This window comes from Nyctereutes procyonoides, unplaced genomic scaffold (assembly GCF_905146905.1).
Source record: "Nyctereutes procyonoides isolate TBG_1078 unplaced genomic scaffold, NYPRO_anot_genome, whole genome shotgun sequence".
In the NCBI taxonomy this organism is placed as follows: domain Eukaryota; kingdom Metazoa; phylum Chordata; class Mammalia; order Carnivora; family Canidae; genus Nyctereutes; species Nyctereutes procyonoides.
In genome coordinates this window covers 1,553,848-1,568,007 of record NW_026575157.1, presented here as the reverse complement: position 1 = coordinate 1,568,007, position 14,160 = coordinate 1,553,848, and the positions used below count along the sequence as shown (strand labels likewise).

Sequence of the window (14,160 nt, the reverse complement as noted above, 5' to 3'; positions counted from 1 at the left end):
AGATCAGCAAACGCCACTTAGAGTAGAAATAGATGTACAACTGTTTCTAATTTAAACTACTAAAAGAAGTTTATGCTATGAAAACAAAAAGTGATTATCCTCATTTCTGTTAGAATGAATTTAATTCTTTCAAACAAACCTTTCTTAAAATACAGTGTAGAAAAATAAAAAGCACCTATTTTAATTAACAAATACTGATTGTTTGCAAGTAGTTTCTTCTAAGAGGTTTCCAATCAATGAGCTTCATTAATTGGTCGTTACAGTGCAGAGATAGCATCTACTTATCCAAACACAGGAAGCAAAGTGTATTCATAAAGACTGGTATCACAGCCTTAAACCTTGTTTCATACTTTTAAATAATGTCTAAATCACGAAATTTAAATTGGACAATAAATGTAAAAACTCTAACAGTGCAAATAAAGACAAAGGACTAATAAAATTTTAGATATTCTGAATATCTAAATATTCATGAATAATTAATCAAGGATAGGAACAAAGGTAGTATTACAGATTTATATTAATTCAAGTATTCCCTAACATTTTAATAGCCTGAAAAACAAAATAGTATATTACTAACTAGTGTACACCACAGAATATTAAAGAGTGAGACATAAATCTAGAAAATCAAAGGAAATCAAATTGTATGGTATTATGTGCCAAGTAAAAAAGTAGAGGGAAAGTTGGAAATTGTAACAATGAAGTAGAAAAAAATTAAAACTACAGATTAATTACCTAAAGAACACAATTAACAATCTTATAGCAAATGAACTAAATAATCAGTTAGTTGCTTTAATATCACAAAGATGCATATGCCATCATACATCCAGGCATGGAAGGCTACAGAATGAAATTTTGAATATAAAAAGAAATGGCATACAAAATTATTTAAATAGCACTCATTAGGAATACTAAATAGTAAGTTACAAATCAACTATTAGGAAAATTAAACAAAATCTTTTCCTAAAGGGCAATAAAAATTAAGAGTTAATCACAGATTGTTTTAAAGAAATCATTTAATTTAATGCTTTGTAATCTGATGAATAACATTATCAATGTCTAACTGAGAATGACAAAGAATTATTACAATAGTCCTATCTCATAAAAGAAGTGAAAAAAAAACTAATCCACATTAAGATGCATAACTATGCATATAAACATTTTTCATTTTAGAATAAGGGTCTCAAGAAACATTTCATAAGGACCTTCCAAGTTAAAAAAAAAAAAAAGCGTTACTTTTGATTATCAGTGTTCATTCTTTACATCATTCTCACATATTCCTCAAACAAAATACCTCCTTTTATTAAGGAGAGTATTTAAATGACTATAATTTTATGAATAACATTCCACTATACAATAAATCTGATTTGATTAATAAAAAAAATAGTTCTGATTTCATATCTTGGTTATCTCCTTCTCAAAATGTGCAGAGAATTACATACAAAAACATTTTTCACTCTTTACACTCTGACAACAGTTCCTAACAGCAGGGAGGGAGGAGAGATTAATCCCAAGTAAGTGAAAGGCATAGGCAGTACTCCACTGTTAAAACCCCATCCTGGGGGGTAAGGATAAGAGAGAAGTTAGGAGTACTACAATCTACAAACTAGTTTGTTAGAAGGGCATATGAAAACCTTGCCTGCATTTATGTTTAAAGTACACAACTTGAAAGAAACACAACTGCAACCCACTTCCCATTGTTATCATGCCCACCAAGTAAGATGTCAAGATCCTTACCTGAATAACAGCACTAAACCAGCAAGTATTGCCAACATTCTTTAGTCCAACAGGAGCTTTGTCCTGCCTTTTCCTATCATAAGGATTTCGAGAATCCCTCCAAACTTCTGTAGGTGTTCTCTTTAAACACGCTTTATTTTCTGCTATGCTGGCTTCAAGAACTCTTAAGCAATGGGGAAAAAAATGATAAAAAAAAAAAAAAGAAGAAAAAAAAAGTATTAATTTAGTGCCATACCCTAGGATTTTAGTTCTTAAGCTCTGGATAATGTATTTGGGGAAATACTATTAAACACTAACTTTACTCAAGTAGAAGTTAGTTTTAAGAATACAGTAGTGCCAAACAGAATAAGAGACATGCAGCCTTTTTTCCTAAGAAAAAAGGAAATCTCAAATGCAAAGAAACAGTTTATAAAACAGAAAATATATTTGAATAAATTTGAGGTTTAGTACCAGGAATACAGCACCTAGGTAAGTTTTCTAAGAAATCACTATAGCAAATATTTACAAAATAACATAGTGACTGGTTTTTTATAACAATTGCTTTGAATCATCAGGAAAACATTAAAAACTGAACAAACTGCACTTTCACTCCTCTGAGCATTAATTTCCTTTTCTATTAAAAAAAAAAAAAAAAAAAAAAAACTAGGGGACCCTGGGGTGGCTTGGTGGTTTAGCGCTGCCTTCACCCTGGGGCGTGATCCTGGAGTCCCAGGATAGAGTCCCACATCAGGCTCCCTCAATGGGGCCTGCTTCTCCCTCTGCCTGTATCTCTACCCCCCTCTCTCTCTCTCTCTCTCTCTCTCTCTCTCTCTCTGTGTGTGTCTCATGAATATATAAGTAAAAATTAAAAAGCTAAGGTAAACTCTAGGGTTCCTTTCAGTTCTAGAGATCTATAACTCTATGACAGCTAACTAAAGAGAATATTTATGTCTTTACTTCTTTACCCAAAAGTTGACCTACATACATACCAGAAATTTTAAAGATTTATCTCTTCAAAATAAGCTGACCTATACAACATCTTAAATGCATCTAAACATGGCAAGAATAATGCTACTTTGCTCAAAGTAGCATTTGCATGTTGTTCTTCTTAAGCACACTGCAACATGCTGGAAAATTGTCATTTCCCATATTTGAACTAACAAAACATTTTGCCTGCTCAAAACATGTATTATTCACTACTCTAAATAAGTAATATCCGGGTGTCTTAATTGATTTTGTGTTAATTTTAAAAACCTCAGCAAGAATGAGTTTTTCTAACATTTTGGCTTAAGAAAACCTCATTCATGCTATACCATCCTTATTTTACAGAAACTGCCCTATCAGATTAATGTCAAATTAATATAGCTATATTCCTTAATTATGGGGAAAAAGTAAATTATACTTTTATCTCTAACAGCATTATTTTCAACATGATGTTAGATATAATGGAATAGGATTCAAACTTATCATTACTTAAAATAACTGTGAATACAGGATAAATTCTTTGGGAATCAATGAAACCACATCCCAAAAAATAGCAGGTAACAACCACATGGTATATCTTATAATGCAAAGATCAAAGTAAACTCACACATTTAAAAATGAACAGTTTACACCTCTGTAACTATTAAAGGTGATCCAACATTAGCTGCAGTCTCTGTCCAAAATTCAGCTCTCACGTCAACCACAGCCCCTAGGAGGCTTTTTCTTGTAAACTGTTTACCGCTAAAAGGTATAATAACTCCTTGGAAGATATTTAGTTAGGTGAATTGGGGCAGAAGAAAATCAGAATTTATCTAGAACATCCACTGTTACTGAGTTTTCAAGAACGTAAGGGGAAAATAAAAAGTCAAAAAGGCAACCTGAAAGACTTCCTACTGTTCAAGTTGTAGAGTTCAGCATAATAATAATAAACTGGAACAAACTGATTTTGTATAAGGCAACTCGTTTATGCTCAAGAGAGAAAAGTTAATACAAAGTATACAAAAGTCAAAACACAAAAGATTGCTGTATATATGAAGGTATATATTTTTCATTGACTTTTATAATGTATGTTTTCATTTGACAATTTTGTTCTTCTTGTAGGGATTATGTATATTTAAAAGTATAAATAAAGGAAACCTATTTCCACCTTGGTAATTAGAGATTAGTGAAATTAAAAAGCCACGAATTCTGGGGAAAATAGCAACAATACCACAAACAGGAAAGAAGAATTAGCACCAGTGGTCATATATAAAAGATATATTCAATTCAGTCATATGGTGGATCTCATCATTCATTATAACAAAAATATGAGTTTTAAAGAAATAGGTTTATTGTAATATTCCTTAGCCACATCATATGGCAGAACTATCATATTTTAAGATGGTGGATAAAAGAACACCATGACTTTTGTGATCTTCTTGATTTAGAGTGTTCAGTTTTGTATCACCAGGGACTTAAAACAGGCTTCAGTAAGTTTACTACCATCTCTTCCTGGCTCCTAAAAAACCATAAATACATTTATCATATTGTACCAAAATTATTTATTAGTCAGCATGTGAAGGGTAGAAACCCACTGTTTTATTCCTAAAGCATATATGATAAATACTAGGGCCACAACAAATGTTTGAAGTAAATGGATGATTAAGATATTAGAGGTTGCTACCTTTTTGCTACTTTTTTTTTTTTAGCAAAAGCCCAACCTCTAGCTCACATATTATTCTATTTCCAAGCCCCCATTACCTTCTGTAGTCCAGGATTAGCAAAATGAATATAAACTTTCTATAAAGACAAGTGCTACCTAAGGGTTCCTTCCCTGGTCTCACCAAAGCAAAGCCTCTGATACTAACCAGGCTTTGAAGCATAAAGTATAAAGTATGCAACCGCTACAAATCCAGGTATTAAATCTGTCAATAGAGAAAAAAAAAACAACAAAAAAAACTAACAACACCAATCTCAGAGAGCTCAGAAAAAGCTTATAACAAAATATAGCATGCCTAGAGAGGCAACCCCAAAAGCCACAAAACAAAAAGCAATTCCCACTACCCATCACCTGCTTTATCTTCCCAACACTGGTCATGACCACACAGCAACATAAAAGGATGACAAAATGTTTTGCTCTTTTCTTTCCACACTCAATATGGAATATTTAAAGCACTTACTTATGATAAATGTTCACCTTCCCATTAAATTTTTATTGTACTGGTTTTGTTCTTTGGGCTTTTATGCTAGTTTTATGTTTGTATTGTTATTTAAATTACCTAAATTGCATTATAGCTGTAAAGTTGAAAACATCCCACTTTAGATCATCTAAGTACATTTAGGGAAACATCATACTCACTGAAAAATATACGTATTATTTAAGCTGTAGACCAACGAAAAAGAAAATAAGAAAGAAGGAAGGAAGGGAGACAAAAAAGGGAGAGAGGGATCGTTTTGTTGATATCCTTTTTAAAAAAAGTTATAGTATGATTAGGATAACAGTAAACCCATTGTCAGTTTAAGAAGAACTGACCATTTTTATGATGTTCAGTCCTCCTGGATGGCTCAGTAGGTTAAAAGTCTGACTCTTGCTCTGGGCTCAGGTCATGATCTCAGGGATTGTGAGACTGAGCTCCATGTGGGGCTCTGCAATGGGCGTGGAACCTACTTAAGATTCTCTCCCTCCCCTTCTCCCTCTGCCCTTCCCTGCTCTGTGCATCCCCTCTCTAAAAAAAATTACTATGTTCAGTCCTTCAATTTGTGAAATACAGTATGCTTCCAATTAATTACATATTCTTTAATATGTATCAGTGATATCCTCCAATTTTCTCCTTGGTAAGTTCTTGCATATTCATTAAATTTATTATTGGACTTTCACAGTTTTATGTTATAAATGGTAGCTTTTTAAAATTTCCATCATTCTTTTTTATACATAGAAATATAATTTTGCATGCTGATTATCAAACATAGTTCAAAACACGTTTTTGGAAAGAGTATTTTGTAGAGGGTAATTTGTACATGATAAGATACACAAATCTTAAATGTACAGCTCAGTGAAACTTTTTACATATGTATACACCCATATGATCACCACCCTGATCAAGATATAGAAAAGTTCCATTAGCCTAGAAAATTCTCTAATACCCTTTTTTTAGCCAACAATGTCCTTCCTCTCCACCTTCCAGAAAATCATCATTCTGATTTCTAGCACCATAAATTTGTTTTGCATGTCCTTAAACAACACATACATGGACTCAGGCAGCAGTTACTCTTTTGTGTCAGTTTTGTTTATAGCTTTTCGTTATTATCAATAAAGCTACAATGTACTCCTTTCTCAAGGGTCTATACCTAGAGATGGAAACAGCACTAGAATAGTATTTGTTGAAATTCATTAGAAATTCCCAGTGTTCCAAAGTGGTAATTCCATTATACATTATCTCAAACAGTATGTGACGGTTCCAATTATTCCACATGCTTGTTAATACTTGGTATTGTCTATATTTCTCATTTTAGCCATTGTGATGGATATATACAGTGGTCCCTGTTCTCTAATGGGATGACTCAGCCAGTATGCACTACCCCAGTGACCACCACTGCTGTGTCTACCATCATACCCAACAAGGCAACATACCTACAATCATATGTTGAGTAACATTAAGAGAGGCTACCACTGCCTGTCAGACATGTACTCCTGCACAAATCTGTAAGATTTGACACATAGAAACTTTGACCACCTACCTCTCCCCTTATTCACTCCAACCCTTCTTGGGACTATCAGTGGTGCCTCATTATTGACACTTTTTCAAGTTACAATTTTGCTGTTCCAGTCTTATCAGTCAATTCTGGCCACAGTCTTGCAGCCCTTGAAACTAATCTGTTTCATATTTTCAATTTTTCCAAACCACTTATAATCTGACAATGGTGTACCTTTTTATCATAAGAGCTACTCAAAAAATGGAATAATAAGCATTCTATGTATGGATCTCCTAAGATCTGCAGGCATCTGATATTGTTAAGCCCTTGAATTATTTTCACAAATCAACTTAAAACGATTTGTAACTGCCTCCGTCACCTACTCCTATTCAACACGTCTTCTCAAGGCAATTTCCTCTCATAATAGCTTTCAAGTAATGACTAGGGTGAAATGGGTGGGAGTTACAGAAACCTACGTTAAAAATTTAGAATCCCACCCTAACCATTCCTGGACATGATGCTTTTTTCTTTCCCCTAATGACAACTCCAAGCCATTCTGACTGGGAAACCTTCCAGGTGGCTCCCAAACTCAACTCTAGTTCAGACACCTGGATTTCTTTGTTGGACTGAATAGTCTTAAAGTGTAAAGATAATGATTAGTTGGTTGAGCATACTACTCACCCAGTTCCTCTAAGTGGCCATGCAGGCCAAAGTGGGAGGTACAATGAGTCCCTTGTAATTCTATAAAAATACCTTTTTTTCCTCTTGGACCTACCATTCTAGAAAGGTCAGGTTCAAGTAGAAAATTACTACCAAAAAACTGCTGTGTAGCTCAGTTGGTTAAGCACCCAACTCTTGATTTCAGCTCATGTCACGATCTCAGGGTCATGAGATGGAGCCCCATGTCAGCCTCCACATTCGACTGGGAAAACACTCTCCCAATCCCTGTGCGCTTGCCCTCTTCCCCTTCTTCCCCTTGTTCCTGTGCTTTCTCTAAATAAATGAATAAAATCTTAAAAAAAAAAAAAAAAGGTAAAATTACAACTACCAGAATAGGACATACTGCTTTTGTAGCAGTGGGGGCTATACAAGTAGTCTTTCAGTCTTTCAGAACTGGAAGCTTAATCACAAAGAAAAATGCCCTGGTAAGACTCCCCAGAACTGTTCCACCGAGTATAGAATTCTGGCAACTATTTTAATTGACAGTCTTGTGTCAATTTGTGTCATTCATCACCCTTCCTGTCACTATTTTAAGGATAATTCCACTTTTTTTCTCTGAATATCTTTAAGATTTTCTCAGTCTTAGACATTCCAGAGTTATCAGTATTATGAACCCAGGGGTGAGTTTCTTTTCATTTTCCTGACTAGGATTTGTTGGGTTTTGTAAAATTATAGGGTTTTTTTCCCCCCATTTCTGAAAAATCCTCAATGATTCACTCCTTAAATTGGCCTTTGGCTCACTCTCTCCTCTCCTTCTGTAATACCAATTAAACTATGTTAGATCTACTCACTATTTTCCATGTCTCTCAAACTCTCTCTCAGTTATCTGTTACAAGTTGTAGAATTTCTTCTCCTATATACCCCCTCTAATCTAATATGTTCTTTAGCTATTTCTAATCTATTAAGCCTATACTGTTTTCTTTTCTTACTTTAGTAATTCTAATTTTCATTTCCAAAAGGCATTTTCAGCTGTTTTTCAAATGTGTTAGGTCATATTTTCAAGAATTTCTTATTTCTTATTGCCTTTAAAAGCTAAAGCATAGTTCTACCCATCACAATATCTAAATATTTGGTGCATTTTTGTTGATTTTTGTTGCCTATTGTTCTAGCTGCTCCTCATAGTGACTTTTTTCCAAGTGTGTGTGGTAATTGTCATAGGTGGTTCCAGTAGAGCTTCAAAAGTTACTGAAGGGGATTCTTTGAGGCCAAGGATAAAGAAACCTTCCTAGAGAGACAACATACTTTTGATTCCATTAGGACCTAGAAACAATATAAATCCAACACCATATAAAACTAAATTCCCCTAGGGACATTTAGTGTGACCAAGCAATCAACAGTATTTACATTTTTGTTTGTTTGGTTATCTGTTTTTATAAGTGTGGCAAGCTGAGTAGCATAGTCCCTTGAATTTGCTTTCTCTCTTTCCCTTTTTACTTTATCTTTGCTTCCCTGGTAATATTATATTCCTCAATAAAGAATTAGCACCTTAAAAAAAAAACAATAACTAAATTCCCAAGTTGAGAATTACTAGACTACTAAAGTGATAGAAATTTCAGCTGTGAACCCATGGTACAACTTTGCAGGGGCAAGTCCTATCACCTCTAATTGCTCCCCTCAGAGCAAGAGCAACTGTCTTTGCAATGCTCTAAGGTTCTGGGGGTGGGGGGATACATATAATCTACTCTTATTGTAAATATGTCACCCTTTGACATAACCACTTAATAAGGGAAATGATCTCTTATTAAAGCTCCAGACCTTCATAGACCATGGCCTCTGACTTCTTTTTCCCCATACTCAACAAGGATATCATAACTGAAGTTCAAGTTTATATACACAAGTAAATATCACGTCAAGAAATGACTTTCAGTGTTCTGAACTTACTTCTTTGGTTTCCTGCTTTCACTCTGAAGTAGTTTGATTTTAGTCTTTACTATCTTAATTCTGGAATACTGCTAAGATCTTAAAATAATTTATGTACAACAAATAGTACACTCTGGCTGTTTTCATCAGAAAATTTCTTAGACCACCATATTTTTTCTCGAAATACCTAGATTTGTATGTAACAACTTTAACTAAAATCTAGCCCGATCCTCTACGCAACTAATTCAAAGTCATTTTGTGAAGCAAGTCATTTTCACAACAAACACATCACAGACACAAATCAATTACAATGTAGTTTATTAGCAAATTCAGTTATCCATATTGTACTTGTTCCCCATCTAAGCCTTAGTAACCATGAAATAATTATAATAAATACATCCAATCCTGACATTGAGGAGTAATTATATTAAGAAGGACACTATAAAATATTCAATTTCTTAAGAAATTTCACCATAATTTTGTGAGTGGCTGAACAGAAGATTGTAAGATATAAAAAGATAGGCTGTAATTCAAATAATTATAATGTATTCCAAATGTATGAATACATATCAAAGTATGTCTGCTAAAATATAACTATCATCAAATGATTCTAGGAATTTGGCAAAATTTTGTTATGTGAACTTAAGTAATGTATAATTAGTTATATTTACTTTTGAGCATGATATATAAACTTTTTCTTAAAAATACATCATTTCCCCTTTTGAATTTAGAATCCTAAGCCTATTAATAAAACCCACTGGAACAAATATCTCTTTACCAAAGGGTTAGCTAGAATTCTCACATTCCTTTCTTCTGACACAGTATGATTTACGTGTCTTATTAACCGCACATTTTATATTTAACATTATTTTGTTAACTGTAAGTTATAAAATCTACATACCACAAAAACTTATTTTGTACTAGTAAATTAATAGAAGTTTTTACTTCTATTACACTACACCAAATCTGCATGTTATGTACAATAAAAATATTTATAAAGTATTCACTATTTTAAGAGTATATTAAAATTTAGAAGACCAATAATAAAAAAACACTATCTTAAGAGATATTTGTTTCCATTTGGACACAAATGAGTATCTAGAACAATATGTAATGAATACATTAAACTTAACAGATTAGGAATAATTTTAATACTTTAACTTTCAAGTTATTTTTACTTATTAACTAATTACAACATGCTGTTTTAATTTAAAAACATGTGATATAAAACTACTGACACTATTTGGTATATAAGCTTCCACAGTTTTTTCTCTTTGTATACTAATATAAATTCATTTAAACAAAAATATACATATATTTTTAAAAACAAGATTTGAATCACAGCATATATTCTATTCTATAATCTTTTACATATAATAGATCATTTCCTTTAAATATGAAATCCAACTCACGTATTTCATGTTTAAAATATTTCTGATCAAAGCATAAGTAGTCAAGTTTTATAATTATTCAAGACAATTATTTCATTCCAATTCATTTTTTGAGACAAATCAAATTTTACAATTTCTCTAAATCCCTCATAAAATAAGCCTAATTACAATGTCTAAAGATAATCCATAAATTTTTGTTTTTTCATTTAGAATTACTGGCATTAACTGATATTACACCCAACTGGAGAGGACAATGAATTTTAAGTCTTCTCCTCTTAATACAATGTTTTATGAAGTTTCCAAAGTAACATTTAAAGACATTAAAAAGTATTACTAAAAATAATTATGTGCCTTTGCTAAACATAGCATTTTGAGACCTCTCCTGCCATACAATAATCTCAGATTACTTAGAAAGAAATATACTACTGATATCATGGTAAGGGAAATTATCTGAGAAAGCTGTTATATTCCAAGCAACTTGTATTATTGGGAAAAAAAACTCTAGAGTCATAAGATTTACCCTCGCTGTGTACTTTTGGAAAATCATTCAACCTCTTAAAAGATCAATTTCTTCTTCAATAAAATAGCTACCACTACACCTCCATAGAGTTGTTCAGAAGATTATAGTTATATTTTAAAGACTTTTCAAAATCAACATTGTTTCCTGATAAATTTATTTTTATTTGACCCATCAACAAATCAAAATGTTTCAAACTAAAAAGTTTTCATTATTAAATCAAAGGATGCATTCTATCACACATTTTGGAATCTTGCCAATTTCTTTAAAAAAAAAAAATGTAAGTAAACTATTATATTATAGATCAGAAGATGGAGAATGAAGGCCCATGGGCTAAATCCAGCTGGCAGCCTGTTTTTTAAAACAAGATTTATTGGACCATAGCCACACTCATTAAATTATGTATTATCTATGGCTGCTTTGGCACTACTATACTAGAGTCTATATTAGAGTTGAGTAGCTGTGACAGAAACCATATGGCCAACAAAGCCTAAAATATTTACTACTCGCCCTTTACATAAAACGTTTGCTAACCTCTGCTATAAATGACTACAAACTAAATGGGACAATGTATCCAAAAGAAATTAGAGGAAGAAAAATAAAAATAAAAAAGTATTAAAATATTCACCTAAATTTAATGCCTCATAATGCCACTCCAAAATCCTAAAAATCTAAGCTCCAAATCAATCAGAACTAGAATGTGAAAACTTTGGTTACAGAAAATATAAAAACAATACTAAAGTTTCTTAATGGGTTTCTTCAGAATAACAAAATATATCTCTGTGCCTCTTGAAATTAAAGCCAATTATTATTTCTATTATAAGGAATACTTATATCTATTTTATACAAATTATGTTTTTACCTGCTAATGGCTTGCTCCTCATCAGTTATTCCAGTCTCCCTGAATGCCCTGTTTGATTCCGCCAAACTCAAGGCAATTGCTCTCTGAAGATCATCTTTATCATCTCCAGTGAGATCAATCACATCTGAAAAGCAAAACTATCTTTCTCAAAATTAAAAGTCAAACAAAATGAAGGTAATTCTTATCATGGGGATTCTATACGCAATATATCCTTTCAAACCAAAGTCAGCACCAACTTAATTCTCCATAAGAGCCTCTCTGAAGAGAATGCAAAGTAAATTTTAAATTGGTTATATTTGAAAACTTAATGCTCTTCCCTACAAAATATGCCTAAAACATAAAGAGCATAAATATTTTTCACTGCACAGGAATCTCCATGTTTGCTATGAAGCCTCTGATGAAAAGCTAACAAGTAGAAAGATCACTAAAAACAGGTTTTTACCAACAAAAATTGAAATCACCATAATTAAACATTTACATTTATGCTTTCTGAAGTTTATACAAATATACACACATTACAGTTCATGCATACTACCACCCAGACATTAACTAACAAAGTATAATAATAACTGAGATCTCAAAAATTATGCTTCAGAACCTAATTGACCATGAATACATAAATGCTTATTTATACATTTTGTAAAGACTAGAAGAATGTATTAAACTGTTAACAGTGGTTAATTTTGAAGAAGAGGGTTATGGGAAGAGGAAGGAAGTAACAAGGCCTTTCACTTTCTATTTTAAACACTTCTCTACCATCTGAATATTCAATGAACATGCAGTCCTCTTATTTAAAAAAAAAAAAAAACTTAAAAAAAAACTTTAAAAAAAATAAAATAAAAAAATAAATAAATAAAACTTTTCATTTCATAAAAAGAAATATACAAATACATGATACCAACTTCTTTTGTTAGAAAGAAAATAGTCTTGATGCTGTAAGTATTCTTTTTCCAAAGAACAGAGGCCACAGATATTATTACTACCTTCAAGAAAACCTTTTTAATCCAATTTCCCAATATATATTGGTCTATTTCTTTCACTCAGAAGATGGCAATAATACACCCGTTATCATAAGAGCCATAATATATTGTTAAGTAGAGGAATACAAAACAGTATGATAAGAAAGATAAAAAGCTATAACTTTGTGTGGTTAGGCTTATGCTTACAAGTATCTTGTATACGTTGTATATTTATTTTATTTGTATTTGAGACATTAAAAAATAATTTTTTCTTTGTAATCTTGTAAAAGGAATTTGCAAGAGGGGAAACATAAAAAGGGTAGGGATAGGAAATAAAATGCCTGCATTTTACCATTTAACTCTAGAGTTATATGTAGTTACTCAAAAAGAATAAGCCACACTTATTGAGAAAGAAATAACGTATATTGATAGTTTCAAAAGTCTACTTCTAATGTTATCCACACTTTTTTCTCTGAACAGTAGTTTATAAAAGAATATAAAAAAATATTAGAAATAATAGCTGGCTATGGAAGGTGTTTTTTAAATATCTTTAGAAGTATAGTAAAACCTATGAAAATGTAATAAGTAGGGTCCAAAAAAATTTAGTCAAGTAAAATGCAGAACAGAGTATATAGCAAGGTTAGTGAAATGATGGAGCATGCCTAAATATACTGACAGGCCAAAGATTTCCTAAGTCTTACTTACAAGACCCAAGTCCACCTAGATCACAGTCATGGATAGATACCATAGGGGTGTTGCCATCCAGTCCAACTTAAAAACTGATGAAGCAGCTAGGATTAGAAAGGCATAAATGTGCCTCAAAAAATGAGGATATTTTGGTCATTAAATAATGACTAGAACTCAAGTTAGTAAAGAGAGAATAATGGAAGTAAAAAAATAAATAATTTGAAAATCACAAAGAAGCAGAAAAATCAGTTTGGGGGATATGACTAATTAGCCTTCAGATTCCATTCCCTCACCCTCCTAGTGTGCTTTCTTCAACTACAGAAGCTAGAAAGATTAAAACAAAAAAAGCTATTTTCCCAATTCACTGACAGTTATGGTTCTGAAAAGAATTTAGGTTCCACCAGCTAGATACATTAGGGGGATGCAGGGGATACAGAAGGCAGAGTGAGGGAAAGCCATCCTGCCGCTTTAGGCTCTTTTCTCCAGCATGACTGGACAGATACAGGTTGTTCCACACAGCATTCCAGTGTCCAATTTCCAGATTCAGGATGTCAAGAGTAGAAGGGCAACTAGACTCTGCATTCCAATGTTCAGGCATAGCTCAGTAGCAGTTACCTAATCCTGCCTGCTTGTTCTCTAGGCTGCAGCTCCAGAAGTATGTTTTTGAACTCAGTAGTCCCAGAAACAGCCTCCTGAGTCACACTACCTTCCTGACGGTGGCAGAGGGAACAGCTTCCCTGGCTAGCCAGTTCTGCAAGAATTTGGGGATCATTTCATAAGGACAAGCTGCAGATC

The 14,160-nt window shown here is 32.6% G+C and overlaps 1 protein-coding gene across 4 annotated transcripts in view; it reads right to left on the bottom strand.

Moving 5' to 3' along the window:
- The window catches only part of USP25 (ubiquitin specific peptidase 25), a 136,331-nt gene that overhangs the window by 85,159 nt on the left and 37,012 nt on the right, over nucleotides 1-14,160 (bottom strand). For 2 of the 4 annotated variants that reach the window (XM_055313820.1, XM_055313821.1), the window contains exons 4-5: nucleotides 11,720-11,843; nucleotides 1,735-1,897 (exon numbers count right to left, since the gene is read on the bottom strand). The exons of the other annotated variants lie outside the window; for them this stretch is intronic. In XM_055313820.1, the coding sequence (XP_055169795.1) occupies nucleotides 1,735-1,897; nucleotides 11,720-11,843 (287 nt within the window). The remainder of the gene's footprint in view (nucleotides 1-1,734; nucleotides 1,898-11,719; nucleotides 11,844-14,160) is intronic. 4 annotated transcript variants of the gene reach the window in all.